The sequence below is a fragment of the Hyla sarda genome, chromosome 8, assembly GCF_029499605.1.
Source record: "Hyla sarda isolate aHylSar1 chromosome 8, aHylSar1.hap1, whole genome shotgun sequence".
NCBI lineage: Eukaryota > Metazoa > Chordata > Amphibia > Anura > Hylidae > Hyla > Hyla sarda.
In genome coordinates this window covers 176,339,336-176,364,015 of record NC_079196.1, presented here as the reverse complement: position 1 = coordinate 176,364,015, position 24,680 = coordinate 176,339,336, and the positions used below count along the sequence as shown (strand labels likewise).

Genomic DNA, 24,680 nt, shown 5'->3' with positions numbered 1-24,680 from the left:
CCTGCTAAATGTGTAATCCGCTCCACGGCTATGAAGCGTCCTGCAGCATCACCTGCATTGTGGAGCAGCCAGCGTCTATTTTGGTCTGGGCGAGGACAAGGCTGGTTTGGGGCCAGAGAAAAGAGATGAGTAAATAAACAGTTTTTCATCCAGGACAAGCGAGGTGTTTGTTCCTAGTAGTGCAGCTGCGCCTTCCGAGGGGGGGGGGGAAGCATCCTGCAGCTGGGACTGCGCTGCATCCAACGCTGCCTTATAGACAGGACTAGATTATCAGGGCATAAGAAACTATACGACACTTAGAAAATTATATCATTTTGGGCACAGTTGCCCATACAACAGACTGTGTCTTTCATTTTTAGAAATATATTATCTATCTATCTATCTATCTATCTATCTATCTATATATATATATATATAGATACAATAGAAGGCAACTGCAGCACACCAACTTAAAGTGCAGGAAAGTGATTTATTCCAGAAAATACAGGCATTTTCTGGAATAAATCACTTTCCTGCACTTTAAGTTGGTGTGCTGCAGTTGTCTTCTATTGTATCTACAATTATTGGATCCAGGACCGGGATCCCTGAGACCGCTTGCACCCATTTACTTCCACTCTGACCTGGGAGTGCTGCTCTACAATTCTTATATATATATACATGTAGTGACCTTTTTATGTGTTATATGGTACCGGGGAAAAACAAAAAAGACTGATGCTTACCTAGCTCCAGTCCCCCACAGGTCTGCCCCAAATCTTGTTCTCCTCAGAGCGGTTCAAGGCAGCTGCTTGCAGAACCTTCCCGCACAGCCAACCACTGGCCACAACCATATCCTGTCTAGGCCAGTGATTGGCTGAGTGGGAAGGTCCTGCAACAGCTGCCTTACCCTGAAGAAGGAAGCACAGGAGATATAGGGACCACTCGGAGGAGAACTGGATCTGTGGCAGACCTAAAGGGGACCGGGGCTAGGTAAGCACCATTTATGGCAGACTGACATGAAATTGCGGAATGTGAAATGTGGGATGGACATGAACTAGTGGGTGGTCACAAAAAGGGGGGTATAGCCATGACATGGGGGAGGGAGATGAACATGACATGAGGGGGGTGGGACATGAAATGGGGGGGGGGGGGGGGGGGGATTTCACCATTTGTTAATTATACTTGAATGGCAATATTTATCTCCATAATTGCAATATGGCATTTACCTCAAAGGCCTAATCAGTACTATGTGGTTACATACTGATACTGACTACTGATTTTTGGTCACATTATATATCATAACATAAAAAAAAGAAAAAATAAATAAATAAAGATAAATCCCCTTAAAAATAAAAATGGTACCTATTAAAACAGCAGATGACGGCACAATGAACAGGCAATAAATAATAAATAAATATATATATACATTTTTTCTATCATTTCAAAATACAATTGGTTGCGCCAAAGAACCAGTTCTAATATGGCGCTGTGGATGTACATTTACACAATGGATTTTTCGAGCTGAGAAAGTCTGCTCATTCCGCTATGTAAATTTAAATTCTGGACTCTGTGGAAAAAAGGCTGTCTGGGCATGCTGGGAGTTGTAGTTTTCAATCAGATGGGGGCACATTCATTCGGAGACACTGGTATAAAGTAATGATTCCCAACTTGTGGCTCTACGGCTGTTGCAAAACTATAACTTCCAGCATACTGGGAGTTGTAGTTTTGCAACATCTGGAGGCCCACACTTTGGAGACCACTACTGTAATGGAATGCCACAGGTAGGGGAAACACTGGTATAGGGGGTCTTTAAAATGTCACTGTCCAGATACAACTACCAGGGCATGCTGGGGGTTGTAGTTTTGCAACAGCTGGAAAGTAACTAGGCAAAGGTCTGATATGATGATAGGAGAATCTTATTGATACCTTCACAGATCTGCTGCCATAGACTCCCGTGTACACACGCTCCATTGCTCGCTGCAGCCATAGTACTGGCAGGGGTTGTCATAGTAACGAGTAAACGGAGAATCACTTACCCAGAGTTCACTGCGGGCGGGTGACCACTACGACTTCCGGGTGACACTTGTGTGGGAGCACGTGGGTGCAGCGCCGCTCCTGAGACTCGTCGTCCGGTCTGAGGTATTGTTGATGGGTATTATATGACGGCCTCTAATACTAGACTATACAACGTCCCTGTAATATTCTGTGCTGAGACTTGTAGTACTACAGTATCTACAGAGATCTGCACTGCATGGGTTATTGGGAAAATGACGCCTTGTACTTTACTAAACTTTTGCATGACAAGAAGCCAGTGGAATACAGTACATGGCTTAAGGCAGTGTTTCCCAACCAGTGTGCCTTCAGCTGTTGCAAAACTACAACTCCCATCATGCCCGGACAGCCAAGGCTGTCCGGGCATACTCGGAGTTGTAGTTTTGCAACAGCTGGGGACATACCGGTTGGGAAACACTGCCTTAAAGGGGGTACTCCGGTGGAAAACATTTTTTCTTTAAATCAACTGGTGCCAGAAAGTGAAACAGATTTGTAAATGACTTCTATTAAAAAAATGTTTACCCTTCCAGTACTTTTTAGCATCTGTATGCGACAGAAAATTCTTTTCTTTTTGAGTTTCTTTTTTGTCTTGTCCACAGTGCTCTCTGCTGACACCTGATGCCCGTGTCAGGAACTGTCCAGAGCAGGAGTAAATCCCCATTGCAAACCTATACTGCTCTGGACAGTTCCTGATACGGACAGAGGTGTCAGCAGAGAGCACTGTTGACAAGACAATAAAGAAATAAAAAAAGCAAAGCATTTCCTCTGTAGCATACAGCCACTAATAAGTACTGGAAGGAGGAAAACTTTTTTTTTAAATTTTTATATCAACTGGCTCCAGAAAGTTAAACAGATTTGTAAATTACTTCTATTAAAAAATCTTAATCCTTTCAATAATTATCAGCTGCTGAAGTTGAGTTGTTGTTTTCTGTTTGGCAACAGTGCTCTCTGCTGAGATCTCTGCTTGTCTCGGGAACTAACCAAAATTATGGCACAATATATTATATATTATAATTAGGGATCTATGATATCTATATATATATATATAGTGTTGTTACATATGGCCCTACTATACACTCCTTATACTAAGAACAAATACAAAGGAATGGGATGGAGTAATAAGTGGATAAAAATATGACTTTATTAATAATTCATTACATATTAAAAACAAGAAAAGACATCATACAGAGGGAGAAAACAACTTGTGGTGGAAAAGAGGGCGTCACTCCAGAAAGTCCACAATGTAAACTATAGTATTAAATACATTTCATACATTGTACTACTGCTCATTCTATTGCACAATCCCATAGAGGATATACCTCAACAACTATAAAGTGCCTAGAGACAGTATACATACCAATAAATAGAATCAAGGTGCAAATACAAGAGGGACCGCTGGAGAGACGCCACCCCAATGTCCAGGACGAAGGACAACCCGAAACGTACGTTGGGGTGGCGTCTCTCCAGCGGTCCCTCTTGTATTTGCACCTTGATTCTATTTATTGGTATGTATACTGTCTCTAGGCACTTTATAGTTGTTGAGGTATATCCTCTATGGGATTGTGCAATAGAATGAGCAGTAGTACAACTTATGAAATGTATTTAATACTATAGTTTACATTGTGGACTTTCTGGAGTGACGCCCTCTTTTCCACCACAAGTTGTTTTCTCCCTCTGTATGATGTCTTTTCTTGTTTTTAATATGTAATGAATTATTAATAAAGTCATATTTTTATCCACTTATTACTCCATCCCATTCCTTTGTATTTGTCTCGGGAACTGCACAGAGTAGAAGAGGTTTGCTATGGGGATTTGCTTCAAAACTGGGCGGTTCCCGAGACACGTATCAACAGAGAGAACTTGGACAGAAAAGAACAACTCCACTTCAGAAGCTCATAAGTACTGATAGGATGAAGATTTCTTAATAGAAGTCATTTACAAATCTGTTTAACTTTCTGGAGCCAGTTGATATATACAAAAAAAAAGTTTTTTCCTGGATAACCCCTTTAACTTTCTGGCACCAGTTGATTTAAAAAAAAATAAATAAATGTTTTCCACTGGGAGTACCCCTTTAAGGACACGGCCCATTATTATTTTAGTTTTTTCCTACACTCCTTTTAAGAGACGTAACTTTTTATATTTTTTCATCCACAGACTTATACAGGGGCTTGTTTTTTTTTTTTTTTGGTAAGGCAGGTAAGGATAGGTGCATCTTTAGTGTGGTTAAACAGTTATCTAATCTCTATTGTTTAGCTGTGACAATGTCTAGGACACCAATCTATCTTTCTTTCTCTTTCCATGATATATTATATTTCTATATCGCCGTTTCACTGCCATAGTGACCAGAGATGAGCGAATTTAGAGTAAATTCGATTCGTCACAAACTTCTCGGCTCGGCAGTTGATGTCTTTTCCTGCATAAATTAGTTCAGCTTTCCGGTGCTCCCGTGGGCTGGAAAAGGTGGATACAGTCCTAGGAGACTCTTTCCTAGGACTGTATCCACCTTTTCCAGCCCACCGGAGCACCTGAAGGCTGAACTAAATTATGCAGGATAAGTCATCAACTGCCGAGCCGTGAAGTTCGTGACGAATCGAATTTACTGTAAATTCGCTCATCTCTAATAGTGACCCATATTATGCTGCCGTACAATGAAGCTGTATACACAGTCCATGTGCAGTGAACTGGAATGTATGATGTGATAGGTGTCAGATTGTCTGTCAGATGTTGTGGAGCAGTCTTGGAGTCAGTCTTCTATAGATGGTGATAATATGTGGAATGACAGAATTAGAAAACAAATACAATTCTATTTACTGCAGAATTAAAGTGAATCTGTCAGGCGCTGTGAGCCTTGAAGTTAGAAGACAGTGGAATGATACCATTGCCCAGATTTATCAATTAGCCTGAAACCCTAATTTTAATTTTTTCCCCATAACAACTAATCTCAGCTCAGTTTTCATGTCTTAATGAGCTCTTCTGAGATGTGATTGGTTGTTATGGGAAAAAAACAGATAATTAGGGTTTCAGGCTGATTGATAAATATGGGCCCATGTGTCTGGGTCATGTACTTTAAAGGGGTACTCCGCCCCTAGACATCTTATCCCCTATCCAAAGGATAGGGGATAAGATGTCTGATCGCAGGGGTTCCGCCGCTAAGACCCCGTGATCTCCCTGCTGCACCCAGCATTCGTTTACAGCATCGGGTACAGCGCCAGAGGCTTGCGACGTCACAGCCACGCCCCCTCATAGACTTGCATTGAGGGGGTGCGGGCGTGGCCGTTAGAGATGAGCGAACTTACAGTAAATTCGATTTGTCACGAACTTCTCGGCTCGGCAGTTGATGACTTTTCCTGCGTAAATGAGTTCAGCCTTCAGGTGCTCCGGTGGGCTGGAAAAGGTGGATACATTCCTAGGAAAGAGTTTCCTAGGACTGTATCCACCTTTTCCAGCCCACGGGAGCACCTGAAAGCTGAACTAATTTATGCAGGAAAAGTCGTCAACTGCCGAGCCGAGAAGTTCGTGACGAATCGAATTTACTGTAAGTTCGCTCATCTCTAGTGGCCGTGACCGCACGAGCCTCCGCATCGCCAGTCATCCAGCACGTAGCGAAGTTTGTTCCGTGCACCGGATGACTGAGGTGCCGCAGCCGAGATCACGGGGTATAAGATGTCTAGAGGCTGAGTACCCCTTTAATCTTCTCGCTGTCACCAGAGCAAATGTCTTTACATCCCCAGAACTTCCTGTTTACAGTTTCCCTGGTCTCTCCTCTCATTTATGATTGAAAATTAAGACTGCAAGAACTGTCAATGATAACTGAGAGGAAGAACTGGGGAACTCTCAGTACGGAACATTCAGGGCATCTGATGGAAAGAACCAGTCTCCTGGACACTTGCCGTGAGATTAAATAAAGTTTTTCAGTCATGCAGGTTGCAGTTATCCCCAGGGTAAGCCGTACCCCAGTCCATAACAAACAGTATAGCTTATCAGCAGTAGCCTCCATTGGAGCAAAGATGCTCTGAAGTTGCAGGTATATTTGAATGAAAATACTTTTTTATTAACATTTGCCACATAAAAAGTATTTTGGTTAAAATATTAATGCAAATTTGAAGCTCTTTTACTCCATCCATTTGTGGGTATGTCCAAACATTGTAGGCTAAAACACACCCACACGTGACGGCCAAAGACTAAATGCTCGGTCACCATTGATGTCGTGTTGTGAGAAGTGATCAGTGGTCCCTTAGATCTTTAGATATTCAATTTAAACTGAGGCATTATAAAGCTTGTACTTTATATTTGTGAAATAATTCCACCTTTACTATCCTACAGCATTATGACAAGCAGTGATGAGGAATCTACAACCTACTCTGCACCATCAGAGAAGAAAAAGAAGAAGCAAAAGCATTCTGACAAAAGTATAGTAAAGGAATCAGATCATCATAAGAATGAAAATACGACCAAGAAGAAACCTAAAAAGAAAACCAATGCAAAAGAGGAGGATTCTGAGAAAATGGATGTGATTCCTAAAAAGAGAACTAACTTAGATATCTCTTCAGGCGAATCCACTTCTGGGGAAATCCAGAAAAAGAAGAAGAAGAAGAAGAAGAAAAAAAAAGTGTTAGATATTGAGAGTTCAGCATGTGACCCTCAAACTATCGATGATGTCCTAAAGAAGAAGGCAGCAGAACATGCCACATCGTGTGAGCAAGGCAGTACTGGTCCAGTACATAAAGAGAAAGAAAAACACTCTGCCTTAGTGGATGGTAAGGAAAGTGTTACAAAAAAGAAGAAAAAGAAAAATAATGATGCATTAAATGTACGAACTGCAAATGAGAATGTCCTCAAAAGCAAAAGTGTCACCGAGGATAGGAGCATAAACTCAAAAGATCCTGAAGATGACATGGTCAACAAACAAAAGAAGAAAGAAAAAAAGAACATTCTTCCCTCCCCACACTTCTCAGAGGACAAGGACCTCACCACAGACCAGGCAACCAGTAAAAAAGACTGTTTCAACTCCAAAGTAAAGAAACGTAAGAAAGCCCAAAACGAATCTGAGGATGAAGCCCCAGAAACTGAAAAAGCTGTCACTGATGGCTCAGTCATCCAGAAGAAAAAGAAAAAGGTAGGATCTCCTAAAGAAGACAGGCCTGAGGTGTCTGACCGTGCAAAGGTCAAGAAGAAGAAGAAAAGGAAGGGGACTTTTGAGAAGTCAGAAGATGAAGTCATAGGTCATGAAGTACACCATGGCAAAAAAGTTCAAGATTCTTTGAGCGTTTTAAAGAAAAAGAAAACAAGCAAAGGCTTTACTGTAGATGAGGAATCTGGGCACAGAAATACTGATCTGAATGGAAATGGAGGCAAGGGCAGTGACCATACTTCTGAAGGGTCCTTGAAAAAGAAAAAGGGAAGTAAATCACAAGAGGTGACTGAGTTCATGGACAGTAAAGAAGAATCTTCACATGAGGCCTGTGAGGAAGAAAAGAAAAAGGTGAAGAAGAGGAAAAGGGAGGAAATGTTAAGACATACTGACAAGGAGCACTCTGCAAATGAAGATGCAACAGAAGTTTCCAAAAAGAAGCAAAAAATTAAAGACGAGACCAAAAATACTAATAAAGCAACCAAATTGCAAGTATGTATCCTTAAGAGTAATTCCATAAACTCATTGAGCACCACTTTTATTGCTACAGATCTGTAAGTCAGTACTTTGGTGGAAAAAAAAAAAAGTATTTTCAAATCAACTGGTGCCAGAAAGTTATACAGATTTGTAAATTACTTCTATTAATCTTAACCTGTTGGGAACCAAGGACATAGAGGTACGCCCTTGAGTCCCAGTACTTGAGGACTAAGGACGTTCCTGTATGCCTTGGTCCAGTTAGCAGGGTTTGAAGCGTGTTCACAAGCTGAGCACGCTTCAAACCCCATGGGTCCCGACTGCTATAAGCAGCCATGACCTAGGGTTAATGGCAGGCTCTGTCAGCCATGCAGGAGCAGCAGAGCACCGATAACATTGATCAATGCAAATGTTATGGCATAGCATTAATAAGTATATATGCAATCAAAAGATTGCATGTTATAGCCCCCTATGTGGGCTAAAAAAAAAAAAAGTGTTAAAAAAAAGAGTTAATAAAAGTGATAGGGCTGCAGCTAACGATTTTTTTAATAATCAATTAGTTGTCGATTATTTCATCGATTCATCAGAAAAAAACGTCAAGATGCCAAAATAAAGTGATTCGACTTGAAGATTTATGTACAATGGCCATATTAAAAGTTTCTAGAATGTTATGTGACCTAACAGCAATTTTGGACTTTTTTCAATGAAATGTTTTTTTATTTTTTTTTAACGTTTAGGCCGGATACTGTACAGGATCATTATTAATGATCCTGTACAGAAACCAGCGGAAATTTGATATTGCTGCATGGATAACTGTCTGAACTATTAAAATAAAATGTTAGTAAATCATTAAGACAATTAGCCATGTATAGCAATAGGAAAAGGGGAGCTAATTTTTATTGGGGGAGCAGTTTATTTTCATTTTATTTGTTTTTATACTTTACACTTTTTAAATAGCACTCCTATACACATGGGGGTATTTTCAGACTGCAATTATTAAAAGTAGTAAAATAACTACCGTATTTTCTGGTGTATAAGACGACTTTTCAACCTTGGAATATGTTCCCAAAAGTCGGGTGTCGTCTTATACGCTGGGTGCTGCAGCCGGGACTGCCGACTGCAGCAGCCGCCCCCTGTCGCATTCGGTTTTCTTTCTGCGGCCCCGCGTTATCTTTAAAAACGCAGGGGCCGCCGGGAGGTAGCACACGCAGGAACATCACTGACGTCCCGTGCGTGTTCCCATGGAAACAGCAAAGCGGAGCAGCGAGGACGCGTGGGTATAATAAGTTACCAGCACGTCATCTTCGGTGCTCTGACCTCCGGTCCCGGGACCTACTGCTATGGCCTATAGGCCTTAGCAGTAGATCATGACCCCGGACCGGAGGAGCGGTGGTCGGAGCACTGAAGTGGGGCAGTAACAGGCATACGGCCCCCAGCCATACACTGTATATGGCTGAAGGCTGTATGTCTGTGGAGGCCACTGCCTACCAAATGTAGAGGGAACTATACTGCCAACCTAATTTGGGGTAACTATATTGCCAACCTTATGTGGGGGGAACTATATTGCCAACCTTATGTGGGGGGAACTATATTGCCAACCTTATGTGGGGGGGGAACTATACTGCCAACCTTATGTGGGGGGAACTATACTGCCAACCTAATGTGGTGGGAACTATACTGCAAACCTAATGTGGGGGGAACTATACTGCAAACCTAATGTGGGGGGAACTATACTGCAAACCTAATGTGGGGGGGGGAACTATGCTGCCTACCTAATGTGGGGGGGGGAACTATGCTGCCTACCTAATGTGGGGGGGGACACTATGCTGCCTACCTAATGTGGGGGGGGAACAATGCTGCCTACCTAATGTGGGGGGGGAACAATACTGCCTACCTAATGTGGGGGGGGGGAACAATACTGCCTACCTAATGTGTGGGGGGGGGGGGGAACGATATTGCCTACCTAATGTGTGGGGAGAACGATACTGCCTACCTAATGTGTGGGGGGAACGATACTGCCTACCTAATGTGGGGGGGGAACGATACTGCCTACCTAATGTGGGGGGGAACTGTGCTGACAACCTTATGTGGGGGGAACTGTGCTGACAACCTTATGTGGGGGGAACTGTGCTGACAACCTTATGTGGGGGGAACTGTGCTGACAACCTTATGTGGGGGGAACTGTGCTGACAACCTTATGTGGGGGGAACTGTGCTGACAACCTTATGTGGGGGGAACTGTGCTGACAACCTTATGTGGGGGGAACTGTGCTGACAACCTTATGTGGGGGGAACTGTGCTGACAACCTTATGTGGGGGGAACTGTGCTGACAACCTTATGTGGGGGGAACTGTGCTGACAACCTTATGTGGGGGGAACTGTGCTGACAACCTTATGTGGGGGGAACTGTGCTGACAACCTTATGTGGGGGGAACTGTGCTGACAACCTTATGTGGGGGGAACTGTGCTGACAACCTTATGTGGGGGGAACTGTGCTGACAACCTTATGTGGGGGGAACTGTGCTGACAACCTTATGTGGGGGGAACTGTGCTGACAACCTTATGTGGGGGGAACTGTGCTGACAACCTTATGTGGGGGGAACTGTGCTGACAACCTTATGTGGGGGGAACTGTGCTGCCAACCTTATGTGGGGGGAACTGTGCTGCCAACCTTATGTGGGGGGAACTGTGCTGCCAACCTTATGTGGGGGGAACTGTGCTGCCAACCTTATGTGGGGGGAACTGTGCTGCCAACCTTATGCGGGAACTATACTGCCTACCTAATGTGGGGGGAACTATACTGCCTACTTAATGTGGGGGGGGGGGGGGGAAACTGTACTGACAACCTAATGTGGGGGAACTATGCTGGCAACCTAAGCTATATTTGGGGGCACAGAGGGGGCCTAACAACTTTATGGGGACACAAAGCAGGTACTACTACTGTGTGTGACAATAAACATGGGGAGTTTGTAAATAGGTGGGCATTGTACTGCAGAAAGGAGCCTAAAATGTTTGCTTGGCTGGTTCTGTAGAGAAGTCTTGTATGGGAGAAATCTTAATGGCGGTCTAGGCCAGATAGTGAAGAAAAGAAAAGTAAACAACTCCGGTTAGAGAAGATGTCGCCTGTAAATCGGGGGACTGGGGAGATAGGGTGAGGAACAGGGGGTCTGTTACAGAGGAAAATAAAGCATATGAATCATACTATACTCATTACAAAATGTCTCTAATATGGGGGTACAATTTTTTGGGAATGGGCTGTCAAAAGGTTGAGAACCACTGGTCTACCAGGAGATTTTGGAGCACTTCATGCTTTCTTTCCTTTTAAGTTGCATTAATAAAATACAATGGACATTTGCACGACATTCTAATTTTTCGAGTTTCACCTGTATACAGTGAAACGGAGCAGGAAGATGGCAGCTCTGTAACTTGTGTGGTGGCCAAGGTGGGTTACAGCAGCTCAGCTCCCATTGATTCTGTGGGAGAAAAAAGAAGACCGATACCGGCGCCTAGCGCATTACTCTTGGTAACAGGAATGGTGAATTCAAGGGTTGGCAGAGGAGGCCATATAGGTGGCCGTTCACCTTGAGTAGAATAGTTAAGAGCCTATCACCCCAATAATATAGGGGTACTCAATGTGCGTGGAGTCGCTGCTGGCCTTCTGGGCTGCAGGGAACAGCTACACTGCTGTCCTGTTGCGGTAGAGGAGAAGCTTGCGGAAAAAAACCTTAGGAGATGGCGCTGCGGCTTCCTTGAAAATGAAGGAGATGGACTAGATATATTCTGTAAAGGTTCACAGTGGAACCACTTTTATTGAAATAAAAATAAAAAATGGGGATGATGCGTTTCGGGAGGTGCCCTCCCTTCCCCAGATCAGAGGTAGGGAGGGCACCTCCCGAAACGCGTCATCCCCAAAATTTTTTATTTATTTAAATAAAAGTGGTTCCACTGTGAACCTTTACAGAATATATCTAGTCCATCTCCTTCATTTTCAAGGAAGCCGCAGCGCCGTCTCCTAAGGTTTTTTTTTTTCTTCCGCAAGCTTCTCCTCAGCTCCCATTGAGGATTCAGCTGTAGTAATGGCCACTTCACAATGTACAGAGAGCTATCGGCTTCCTGCTCTGTTTCACTGTGAATGGAGGTGCCACAGGTCTGATAGACAGATGTTTGACAGTGGTGCTGGGTTTGGGCATCTCACCAACATGATATTGATGGCCTATCCCAAAGATAGGTAATTGATCATTTGTGCCTGGAAAACCAGCTTAATACACGCAGGTCCTGATTTCTGCATCTTCCTGCCCATTGTAGTTGATGTCCTTAGTTGTTTAGTAAAAATGTGGAGTTATGCTTCTCTTGTTTATTCACTAGATCATCTCATTCTTATATTAACTAACTATTATTGCCCATGCTGACAGCTGTCTACAGGGAATATGCATTATAATGCAACCTATTAAGAGCCTATTAGTATCTATATCAGTGTTTCCCAACCAGGGTGCCTCCATGTGTTGCAAAACTACAACTCCCAGCATGCCTGGACAGCCAAAGGCTGTCCAGGCATGCTGGGAGTTGTAGTTTTGCAACATCTGGAGGCACCCTGGTTGGGAAACACTGATCTATATATTGCAGAACTCTTTTAGTGAATAATCTACACATTATAAATAATATTCATCATATAGCAACAACATAGCACTTTACAGTACCTGTACAGGGATACCTGTACATACAACATCCGACATTACAAAGTAACAAATTGTTCACCAATTTTAACAGTAGGAGTCAGGGCCTCACCTACAAGAGCTTACAATCTATGAGGAAATAGGGATGATAAAATGAGGTCCCTGCTCACAAGAGCTTACAATCTACAAGGAATTAGGAGTGATACAAGAGGAGCGAGGGCCCGCAATGTAAAACCTAACCATTATCCTTTAGGACAGGCATGCCCAGTTTTTAGGATATGTTGTTCTACCACAACTGCTGTTCCCTCCTTCTGACTGCACTTACTACGTACATGCCCACTACCGGTGATAAAACCCACAGTGTTCACTGGCGCTGTCATATACAGCAACAGTCTCTTAAAGGGGTACTCTGCCCCTAAACATCTTATCCCCTATCCAAATGATATGGGATAAGATGTCTGATCACTGGGGTCCTGCCGCTGGGACCCTCGCGATCATTGTGCAGCACCCGGCGTTCATTTAGAACATTGGGTGCGGGTGGCGGAGGTCTTGACGTCACGCCACGCCCCTCTCATTGCAAGTCTATAGGAGGGGTATGGCTGCTGCCACGCCCACTCCCATAGACTTGCATTGAGGGGGTGTGGTGTGATGTCACGAGGGCGTGGCTGTGACACGGGCGACCAAACGCTGGGGCAGTAGAGTGCCCCGTCAACCTGGCATCCAGTAATCCAGATACTGTAGTCTGCACTAATTTAAATTATTATTATAATTGTTTGATGAGACAGTACCTGAAGACTGAGTAGCGGAAATACATTTTTTCTAATGTTGAGCAAATTTGACTATACAGTTGTATGATCAGCCAGTGATCCAGGATGCTTAAAAGAGTACTCCGGTGGAAAACAACTAGTTTTCAAATCAACTGGTGCCAGTAAGTTGAACAGATTTGTAAATTACTTCTATTTAAACATATTAATCCGTCCAGTACTTAATACTGCATACTACAGAGAAAGTTGTGTAGTTATTTCTAATCTCACCACAGTGCGCTCTGCTGCCACCTCTGTCCGTGTCAGGAACTGTGTGGAGTAGAAGAAAATCCCCATCGCAAACCTCTCCTGCTCTGGACAATTCTGACATGGACAGAGGTGTCAGCAGAGAGCACTGTGGTCTGACCGGAAAGAACTACACAACTTCATGTGGAGCATGCAGCAGCTGATAAGTACTGGAAGGATTAGGATTCTTAAATAGAAGTAATTTACCCTTTAACAGCAAGGCCCCAGTAATACAGGAGTAAATAATTTTTGTTGTTGTAATACTAGTTGTGCTGGGTCTTGTGGTACAGGGCGGTATGTGGCCTTAATATACACATTTTTATTATGACATAGGAAGAGCCTACAGGCGTCGAGTTGGGGTTAGCGCAAGATGGAAGCAGAGACGAAGTATTTATTGATAAGGTAAATGTTCTATCTTTTAATGTGCACATAGTTGTGGAGTTGCTCGTAGGCTACATACTCCTAGTGAGACTGGATAAATTGTAGCATTGAAAGCTGCATGGTAAAACGGATGTTTTATGTATATGTATATATATATAATTACACCTGATTCTTCTATTTCCATTGGAAAATTGTCAGGCTTGTGGGTCAGACTTTATACCCACAAACTGGGGAAGCAGTATGGATAGTCTGAGATGTGGCAGGTATTACATCGGTCATGTACATTTAAAAAAGAACTCTAGTGATTGTTTTTTCATCACTTATTCCCGGGCTCCCTTCTACTTACCTTCTGCCGCTTCCCCGGTGCCGCTTGCGGCTTTTGGTACCGACGCGTAACACTGCAGCTCATCTAATCACCTTGGCCTTGATTGTCTGAGCACCAGTGTTAGGTAACTGATCTGGGCACCAGGAAAACGGCCGGGCCAGGACTCCTTACATATCACTGCCGCTCAGCCTATCATTGGCAGTGGCGGGACATCATTGCGACCGGTGATTAGGTTATCTACAGTGTTACATGTCAGCACCAAAAGCTGAAAGAGGACCGGTAAGTTAATGTTTTAATTTTGGAAGCCTGGGCATAAGGGATATAAACATGTTTTCACTGGAGTTCTCCTCTTAAGCCTCTTTGTTTTCTACTTTTTAAAGGGGTACTCCGGTGGACAACTTTTTTTTAATCAATGGTTCCAGAAAGTTAAACAGATTTGTAAATGACTTCTATTAAAAAATCTTAATCCTTCCAGTACTTATTAGCTGCTGAATACTACAGAGGAAATTATTTTCTTTTTGGAACACAGAGATCTCTGCTGACATCTCTGTCCATTTTAAGAACTGTCCAGAGTAGGAGAAAATCCCCATAGAAAACATATGCTGCTCTGGACAGTTCCTAAAATGGTCAGAGATGTCAGAAGAGAGCACTGTGGTCATGATGTCAGCAGAGAGATCTGTGTTCCAAAAATAAAAACAAAAAAGTTTTCCACCGGAGTACCCCTTTAACTTAACAAAAACCTCTTTAATTATTTATTTATTTTTTTGTCCAGGCACGTCGGAAAGCTCTGCAGGAGGATATTGACCGAGAGTCTGGAAAGACCAAGGTTGTATAGAGAACATGTGAAGGAGCACATAAATTAGCAGGGGATGGGTCAGAAGGCTACGTGACCTTTTCATGTTGTATTTCCTTATGTATTTTATCACCTTCACCTATGGAGATTACTTTATTGCTTTTTTAGTTACTACATGAAGTGGGGTTTGAATAGCAGTAAAAGGTATTGATCGGTGGAGGTCTGGGTGCTGAGACTCCCACTGACTGCAAGATGGGTAAATACCTGGATGCTGAGACCCTCAGTGATCACAAGATAGGTGGAAGTCTGGGTATTAAGACCCTAACTGATCACAATATTGGTGCAGATATGGTTGCTGAGACCCCCACTGATCACTAGATTGGTGGAGATTTGTGCGTTGAGACTAGAGATGCATCGAAAGGGAAATTTTTGTCCGAAAATTTTGGCTGTGCTTTTTATATAGTTTTGTTACATTTTATTACTCTTTTTGTGATGTATGTGTGCCGGGTATCGTCGATGACTGACATTGGAGCAATCTCTGATGTCCGTCATTACAGGCAGATGTCAGCTTCTGATAGCAACAGGCATCTCCCGTTTATGACGCGGAGGGGCATTTTTGGCCGATAATTTTTGGCAACCAAATTTTGGTGCATCTATAGTTGAGACCCTTACTGATCGCTAGATTGGTGCAGATCTGGGTGCTGTGACCCTTACTGATCTCTAGATGGAATAAGGAGAAGCGCTCAGCTAAGTACTTCTCTGCCTACCTGACTGATTTTACAGAAAGTGGGACCCCCTGCAATCTAAAACTTACGTTTTTCCCCATGATATATCTCCTATAAAACTCACTGTTAAGTCACAATTGATAATGAAAAGCCAAGGCCTGAAACTATATACTATCAAATAACACCTAAGTAGTGTAAGAGGAACTGTCTGTAGTGTAACCATCAAGGACATAGCGCCCCATCCTGCGCCGTTCCTCTTTGCTGGCCCATAACCAGGAAATCAGATAAAGACGCTATTCTCTTATTCTGCAAGTCAGTACTGAGGCAATTTACCTCTAATTCAAAGTAAAAGAAAAAAGAAAGTAATTGTAATGTAAATGAAGACGTCAATTGATCTTTCCCTGCTCTCATATTATCATTGTAAATTTCATTTTAGCTCCCAAAGCATTACAGCGTGACAAGTTGCTGTAGAATTGTAGCAATTTGTAGCTGATTGGAGGCTGATTATTAGGCGTCGGCAGGCTAGAGATCGGCAGGGTAATGATTTAGGCTTTGGGGAGAGGTTAGCAGAGCTGTGTTTGCTGGAAGAATAATTGCCTGCACTTATCTTGAAGAGCCAGACCCTGAAACATGATAATTATGTGCGCCAGGGCCACAATGGGTTAATCACCCCCTTTGGAAAGCCTGGAAAGTTTAACTGTGAAGTTGGCAGACAAAGTACAGCGCATCTCTCGGGTATACACACGTGTGCTTGGCGACCAGTAGAGCCAAAGAAATTCGTAATCATCTTGACAATGACCACCAGTTTTCGGAAAGTATTCTGGTTTGCCCCTAAACGATGGGGCCATCTTGTTTTTGTAGAGTAGATGATGGATTGTCATGGCTTTTACCATTTAGTGACTTCATGGCAAGCATTAGCTTTGCCTACTAACGGGTAATGTGGTTATACAGAACCATAGGGACAAGGAGAATCGCTGCATGTGTAAGCAGAGGGAGATACACGTCACTTGGAACAAACAGTAGTAGAAATGGTCGATCCACCATTCCTTAGAGCAGTGTTTGCAAACCCGGTGCCTCCAGCTGCTGTATAACTACAACTCCCAGCATGCCCGGACACTTCCACCATTCCTTAGAGTAGTGTTTTCCAACCAAGGTGCCTCCAGCCGTTGCAAAACTACAACTCCTGGCATGCCTGAACGGCCTTCCAGGGGCCGTGCTTGTTATTATAGCTCAGACACATTGGGGATAAGATGCAAAACCAGGATCTAGAGGAGCCTGTTAAAGGGGTACTCCGGGAACTTGTGATGTCATAGCCCCGCCCCTCCTGATGTCACGCCCCGCCCATCAATGCAAGTCTATGGAAGGGGGTGTGACGGCTGTCACGTCCCCTCCCATAGACTTGCATTTAAGGGGGCAGGGCATGACGGGGCGGGACTATGATGTTGCAAGCTCATGGCACCGTCTCCAGCGTTCGGAACAGTTTGTTCCAAGCGCTCAGCAGTGGACTACCCCTTTAAGGCTGTATTTGTGGGAGGGGCGTGGGTATATTAGGCCCCCTGCACCTCAAGGCGGGGTGTTGCATTGTTTGCGGAAGCCTCCCAACCCTCCCTTGTTAGTTTGTTTATTATCTATTGGGTATGCCCTCTATAGGCGTGCCGTCAGACGCGTTTTTTGGCACACCTCTGACCGCTGTAGTAAGGTTCATATCATTCATACAGGTACATATGCAATCATGAGCACAACTTCATTAAGACTGTGCTTAACTAGATAAGAAGGCTCCACAGGAATACAGGCTTACATAGTACTTTAAGGCCAGGTTCATACTATGGAATTTCCAGCCAGAGATTGAGTGCACCCAGCGCTAGGACCATGTGGACATTGCCATCCTCATAGCAAGCTCATTCTTATAGCGGCAGAATATCCGCCGCTAAAATTCCGTAGTGCGCACTGTGCAGTGGAATCCCATTGCGCTTGTAAATTCCGTAGCATGAACCTAGCCTCACACTTTTATTAGTAAATGGACAAAATACTGTCCCAGTGTCTTGGTTCTCCTGTAGTGTTAAGTGGCAGCAATTCATATAATAACTGTGACCTGTTTACTGGATACACCCATCCTTCCTATGCAGTGTTTGCTCATTTAAAGGGGTACTCCCCTGGTAAATCAACTGGTGCCAGAAAGTTAAACAGATTTGTAAATTACTTCTATTAAAAAAATCTTAATCCTTCCAGTACTTCTTAGTAGCTGATTACTACAGAGGAAGTTCTTTTCTTTTTGGATTTATTTTCCGTCTGTCCACAGTGCTCCCTGCTGACACCTCTGTCCATGTCAGGAACTGTCCAGAGTAAGAGAAAATCCCCATAGCAAACATATCCCCATAGCAAACAAAGGTGTCAACAGAGAGCGCTGTGGACAGACAGAAAAGAAATCCAAAAAGAAAATAATTTCCTCTGTAGCATTCAGCAGCTAATAAGTACTGAAAGAATAAAGATTTTTTTAATAGAAATAATTTACAAATCTGTTTAACTTTTTGGCACCAGTTGATAAAAAAAAAAAAAAAAAAAAAAAAAAGTTTTTCACTGGAGTACCCCTTTAATAGCAATGGGTGTTAAAAGAGCCATATACTGCAGGATATAAAAAAAATAGATATCTACTTGTCCCTCATGAAAATCCACTTTTCCTGGTACACAAAATAATTTCAACCAAAACAGTATGTAAATAAGGTCTTTATTAATTTATTTAGTTTTTTTTTTTTTTTTTTTCTTCCTCCTTGCCCTATAATAGCCATAACTCTCATTTTTCCCCCTACAGACCCATATGAGGGCTTGTTTTTTTGGGGGACCAATTGTACTTTGTAATGACACCTTACATTTTTTCATAACTTATGCGCCAAAGCAAAAAAAAAAAACAAAAAAACATTGAGGTGAAATTGGAAAAAAAAGCAATTTTGCAAATTTTTTTTTTTTTTTTACACCATTCACCTTTTTGTGGTCAAACTTAAAGGGGTACTCCGGTAAAAACCTTTTTTCTTTTGAATCAACTGGTGGCAGAAAGTTAAACAGATTTGTAAATTACTTCTATTAAAAAATCTTAATCCTTCCTGTACTTATTAGCTGCTGAATGCTACAGAGTAAATTCCTTTCTTTTTGGAACACTGATGACATCACGAGCACAGTGCTCTCTGCTGACATCTCTCTCCATTTTAGCAACCATGCATAGCAGATGTATGCTAAGGGCAGCATGGTGGCTCGGTGGTTAGCACTGCTGCCTTGCAGTGCTGGGGACTTGGGTTCAAATCCCACTAAGGACAACAATGAATAAAGCTTTTTTATTATTATTATTATTATAATAACGTCAGCAGAGAGAACTGTGCTCGTGATGTCATCAGAGAGCATTCCAAAAAGAAAAGAATTTCCTCTGTAGTATTCAGCAGCTAATAAGTACAGGAAGGATTAAGATTTTTTAATAGAAGTAATTTACAAATATGTTTAACTTTCTGCCACCAGTTGATTTAAAAGAAAAAAGGTTTTCACCGGAGTACCCCTTTAAATGTAATTTTGATATTTTAGGTCGGCCTGATTACACCAATACCAAATTTGTTTAGTTTCTGTCATGTTTTACTAATTTAAAAACTTCAAAATTTTTTAAAAGATTTTCAGACCCCTATAACGTTTTTATTTTTCCGTATACTAGGCTGTATGAGGACTCATTTTTATGCACCATAATCTGCTGTTTGTAACGTTACCATTTTAGTATTGATCAGACTTTTTAACGCTTTATTTCATTTTTTCTGGGACATGATGTTATAAAAACACAATTCTGGGGTTTGGTATTTTTATTTTATAATTTTTTTACATTTACGCCATGAACCATACAAGATATATAATGTTATATTTTATTAGTTTGGTAAATTACACACCAGCCAATACCAATCCACACACTAGACTGCCCGGCGCTTAGGGTGTATGGAGCGGGCTCCTGACTCGAGCCCGCTGCATATCTGGCCAGTGGCTGATTTCAGTAGCTGGGGGCCGCTGCTAATAGTTAATGGTCTAGTGCAGTGGTCTTCAACCTGCGGACCTCCAGATGTTGCAACACTACAACTCCCAGCATGCCCGGACAGCCATTGGCTGTCCGGGCATGCTGGGAGTTGTAGTTTTGCAAATGCCGGGAGTCGTAGTTTTGCAAAAGTAAACTGATAAGGTCCATGGTGGGTCTTAGTTATTAACCCCTTAAGGACCAGACCAATTTTATTTTTGCATTTTCGTTTTTTCCCTCCTCGCCTTCTAAAAATCATAACTCTCTTATATTTCCATCCACAGACCCATATGAGGGCTTGTTTTTTGCGCCACCAATTGTACTTTGTAATGACATCACTTATTTTACCATAAAATGTACGGCGCAACCAAACAAATATTATTTATGCGGGAAAATTTGAAAAGAAAACCGCAATTTAGGAAAGTTTGGAAGGTTTTGTTTTCACGCTGTACACTTTCCGGTAAAAATGACATGTTTTCTTTATTCTGTGGGTCAATACGATTAAAATGATACCCATGTTATCTGCTTTTCTATAATTGTACCACTTAAAAAAAATCTCAAACCATTTTAACAAAATTAGTATGTTTGAAATTGCCCTATTTTGACCACCTATAACTTTCTCATTTTTCCATACATGGGGCGATATGAGGGCTCATTTTTTGCGCCATGATCTGTAGTTTTTATCAGTACCACTATTGCTTAGGTTTTACTTTTTATAAATTATAATAATTTTTTTTTTTTTTTGGGGGGGGGAATAAAATGTGACAAAAAAGCAGCAATTTTTAACTTTTTCTTTTTTTCTTTACGTTTACGCCGTTCACCGTACGGGATAATTAGCAATATATTTTAATAGTTTAGACTTTTACGCACGTAGCAATACCAAATATGTGTATGTATTTTATTAATTTTTTTACGCTTTTTTTGGGGTAAAATGGGAAAAACAGACGTTTTACTTTTTTATTGGGGGAGGGGATTTTTCACTTTTTTTTTTTTTACACTTTTTTTTTGGACATAGCACTGCTCAGTATTATCTGTCATCTTCTGCTCTGGTCTGCTTGATCTCAGACCAGAGCAGAAGACCAGGTGAGGGTACCTCCGGCCGCCATGGTGGATGATCGGATGGCCGCAGCAGCGCTGCGGGCGATCCGATCTTCCATTCAAAGTACCGCACTGCCGCAGATGCCGTGATCTGTATTGATCACGGCATCTGAGGGGTTAATGGTTGACATCCGCGCGATCGCGGATGTCCACCATTACCGGCGGGTCCCTGGCTGCTATCAGCCAGGACCTGCTGCGCATGATGCGAGCACCGCTTCGGTGCTCGCTGTCATGGCTGCACGTAAATGTACGTCATGGTGCGTTAAGTACCACGTCACCATGACGTCCATTGTAGTTAAGGGGTTAAGATAGTTTCAAATGAAAGGGGGGATATGATTGACTTTTATAAGTATATTGCCAGTCTGTGCACATAAATGCAAAAGCTTATTCTTCAGAGGTGACACTGGCTCCATACTGTTAGAATAACTGTACACATAAGAGGAAGGCAGACGAATTAATTCATATTAATAATATTGGCTAACTGTTTAGTGTATGAAGGTGTCCTTGTCCCCCCTTCCACAATGGCATATACTGTATTTGGAAAAGAAAGATAGGATATGTTGGATTTCAACATGTCTGAAACGTTCTCACCGGGGATAAGCTGCTCTCACCTTGTTCTCTCCACATTGTACACACTTGCTGAAGGTGTATGAGCACTTTGGATGGTGTGAATTAGAGATGAGCGAACTTACAGTAAATTCGATTCGTCACGAACTTCTCGGCTCGGCAGTTGATGTCTTATCCTGCGTAAATGAGTTCAGCCTTCAGGTGCTCCGGTGGGCTGGAAAAGGTGGATACAGTCCTAGGAAAGAGTCTCCTAGGACTGTATCCACCTTTTCCAGCCCACCGGAGCACCTGAAAGCTGAACTAATTTATGCAGGAAAAGTCATCAACTGCCGAGCCGAGAAGTTTGTGACGAATCGAATTTACTGTAAGTTCGCTCATATCTAGTGTGAATCTATAACAGTGGTCTGTTGTTTCAAGGAAGGCTCAGGTGATTTCTGGAAAACAAATAACATAAAGTTCTGTCACAATTTGTCGACTACTTGGGGAAGTGTTTAAAGCACTGTATGCCAGGTGACTGGGTACAGAATATAGCACATCTGTGTTGCATTTTTTACAAAAATGTGTGACTTTTTGGCATTCTTGCCCCATGCTCTACACCAGAGCCTTTCAAACTTTTCTTGTTGGTGACAACCTTTTCGGATGTGCATAGTTTTGTGACACTCTCCTTGCCATAATGCCATTTGTATGTACTATGTTGTGCGTCACAGGATGCTCCACTTCATACCAGCATCAGCTTTACAAATGTGGCTTCTATCCCACTGTGCCCTTTCATCACCCCCTCTTTATCACACCCAGTGTCATTTAATTTCCCTTCTACCTTGTCCCCTCCATGCCATTACTCACCTGGCCTGTGTCTCAGTGCGTTCCGGCAGGCTCAGGTGCAGGCTTGGTAGGTCTGACCAGTGATGTCCTCCCGCTCTGCTCCTCGGTATGACATCAGAAGTCCTACAGCCCGCGCTTAGTTTAAAGCGACAGAGGCACCGGCTGCCAGTTCAAGATCAGGCAGCATGGACCATGGCCACTTAAGAATACTGACCAGCGGCTGCTGCGGGATGGAAGGGTCCCACAACACCCCTGAGGACTGCCGCTGACATTAATGTGTTGCCGAAACCCAGTTTAGAGAGCACTGCTCTACATTTTCAAATGAATGGACTGCACAGAGCCAGAGGGGCAGGACCTCAGCTATCCATATTGTTTATACCAGATGATGTTGTCAATTATAGTTGACTTCTACTCCAGCTCATAAACTTCATGCGTGAGAGAAGGGTTTTTGTTTTTAGGGCTGGTATATAGCAGAGATATCTCTCTATAGGCCAATGTCGCCTGTGGGCTACCATTGTATAAAAACATCTAGATCTTTTATATATATTTTCCTGTACAAAAAAAAAAAAGTTCAGTGGATGCCAGAAGAACACTTGGCATCATTGGGGTAAAAAGGCCCTATAGATTCTTTCATCATAAGTGCTGGGATCTTTCCTGGTGCAAACACCAAACCATGTCAATATGAACCTTAAAGGGGTAAACAATATTTTTAAAGTCAACTGGTGCCAGAAAGTTAAACAGATTTGTAAATTACTTCTATCTAAAAATCCTAATCCTCCCAGTACTTATCAGATGCTGTATGCTCCAGACGAAGTTGTATAGTTATTTTCTGTCTGACCACAGTGCTCTCTGCTGACACCTCTGTCCTTGTCAGGAACTGTCCAGAGCAGGATAGGTTTGCTATGGGGATTTGCTCCTGCTCTGGACAGTTCCTGACATGGACAGAGGTGGCAGCAGAGAGCCCTGTGGTCAGACAGAAAAAAAAAAACTATTCAACTTTCTAGAGCATACAGTTGTTAAGTACTGGAAGGATTAAGATTTTTAAATATAAGTAATTTACAAATCTGTTTAACTTTCTGGCATCAGTTAATTTAAAAAAATAAAGTTTTCACCAGAGTACCCCTTTAACAAGATAGTACTGTAGTGGAGCCAGGCATCTATATAAATGCTGCAGTCCTCATGCATAAAAACTGTTCAGAAGTGTCTGTGTAGTTAACCTTTAGATTCCAGATTTTTATTTTTGGGGCACTTTGACAGAAGAGAACAGTACAAGAAATTTAGGAGAGAATTTTTCATGTAAATCCTTTATCCTTATTTATTGGCCTTGACCATGATAATATAATAAGTGACATTAAATATTCTATCCTTTTAAATAGGGAACAAAGTTTGGCCAGTGGGACACAGCTACGTTCCAAAACTCAGAACAGCAAAGCAAGTTCTTTCGACTATTAGGTGGACTGAAGAAGGGAAACCAAGTGGCCGTGCCTTCACCCTCAAACCAGGTAAAAGCTAATATGGCCATGGGGAAGCAAGAAGAACAGAGCCTAGAGCGGAATCTGCTACAGGAGTTTGACAAAGCAGTTTCCTGGAGACAGAACAGAGGAATCGGCTTAGGCTTCCAGCCTGCCCAGAATAAGACCTACTATATAGACAAAACTGCATCCAGATCGGTAAAGTTTGAGGACTGAATTTACATAAAAACCAAACAAGGATCGAATTTTCTTAATCCATTGGGAGTCCAGGTTTTCCTGCCATAAGATGGATGCTAAAATGTGTCATCAATGATGCCTAGAGGAATTGCAAAGCTCATAGGAGAATATCAAAAAACAAGATCTCCAACTTATAGACTTTGTATCAGCTCGTCACCATTTTAAGATCTCTGCCGGCTGGAGTAGGGATGATCATATAAACAGGCAGCAGGGTCACCCATACTTACTGGTACTGAGTGAGTGCAGGTAAAGCTGATCACAACAGTGCTTTTATTTTTCAGATACTTCACACCAAAATAGAATAAATATTCGTATCTAAATAAGTATATTTAGTGCATCGGGGGCATTAGATAGCCTGTAAGTTCATGGCTATCCCATCTGTTCATTAAGAACTAAAAAAACATGCATTAGGCTGGGTTCACATTAGGTTTTCAGCAATACAGGACAGTAAACAGCTGGGGGGGGGGGAGCGAAAACTGGGCATTCCCGTATCCCAGCCGTATATGGCCTGTATGTAATTCATTTCAATGACCGACCGGAGTGAAACACTGACTCCAGTCGGCTCATGTCTGCCCCGTATGCGGTTTTCCCACCGGACTTAAAACCATAGTGTATCACCGTTTTAGGTCCGGTGGGAAAACCACATACGGGGCAGACATGAGCCGACTGGAGTCAGTGTTTCACTCCGGTCGGCTCATTTGAAATGAATTCCATACAGGCCACATACGGCTGGGATACGGGAGTGCCCAGTTTTCGCTCCCCCCCCCCCCAGCTGTTTACTATCCTGTATTGCTGAAAACCTAATGTGAACCGAGCCTAATCTTTCTCAGCAAATCTCACAGCATATAGCAGCCACTGCTGAGGAAGCTG

General features: G+C 42.6%; 2 protein-coding genes across 4 annotated transcripts in view; one reads left to right on the top strand and one right to left on the bottom strand.

Annotated features, from left to right (window-relative positions):
* The window catches only part of IQCK (IQ motif containing K), a 128,499-nt gene extending 126,476 nt beyond the window's left edge, over positions 1-2,023 (bottom strand). For both annotated transcript variants that reach the window (XR_008847158.1, XM_056535681.1), the window contains exon 1: positions 1,903-2,023. Coding sequence is in view for 1 of the 2 variants with exons in the window: in XM_056535681.1 (XP_056391656.1) it covers positions 1,903-1,984 (82 nt within the window). In the remaining variant the exon portion in view is untranslated. The remainder of the gene's footprint in view (positions 1-1,902) is intronic.
* KNOP1 (lysine rich nucleolar protein 1) lies at positions 1,986-24,247 on the top strand. 2 transcript variants are annotated; one of them, XM_056535673.1, is made up of 5 exons: positions 1,986-2,115; positions 6,352-7,651; positions 13,688-13,756; positions 14,833-14,886; positions 23,478-24,247. In XM_056535673.1, the coding sequence occupies exons 2-5, from the start codon at positions 6,356-6,358 to the stop codon at positions 23,787-23,789; spliced, it is 1,731 nt and encodes a 576-aa protein (XP_056391648.1). In that variant the 5' UTR covers positions 1,986-2,115; positions 6,352-6,355; the 3' UTR covers positions 23,790-24,247. The 2 variants fall into 2 exon arrangements, with proteins under 2 accessions (XP_056391648.1, XP_056391650.1); XM_056535675.1 differs by lacking the exons at positions 13,688-13,756; positions 14,833-14,886.
* Positions 24,248-24,680: the final 433 nt, after the last annotated feature.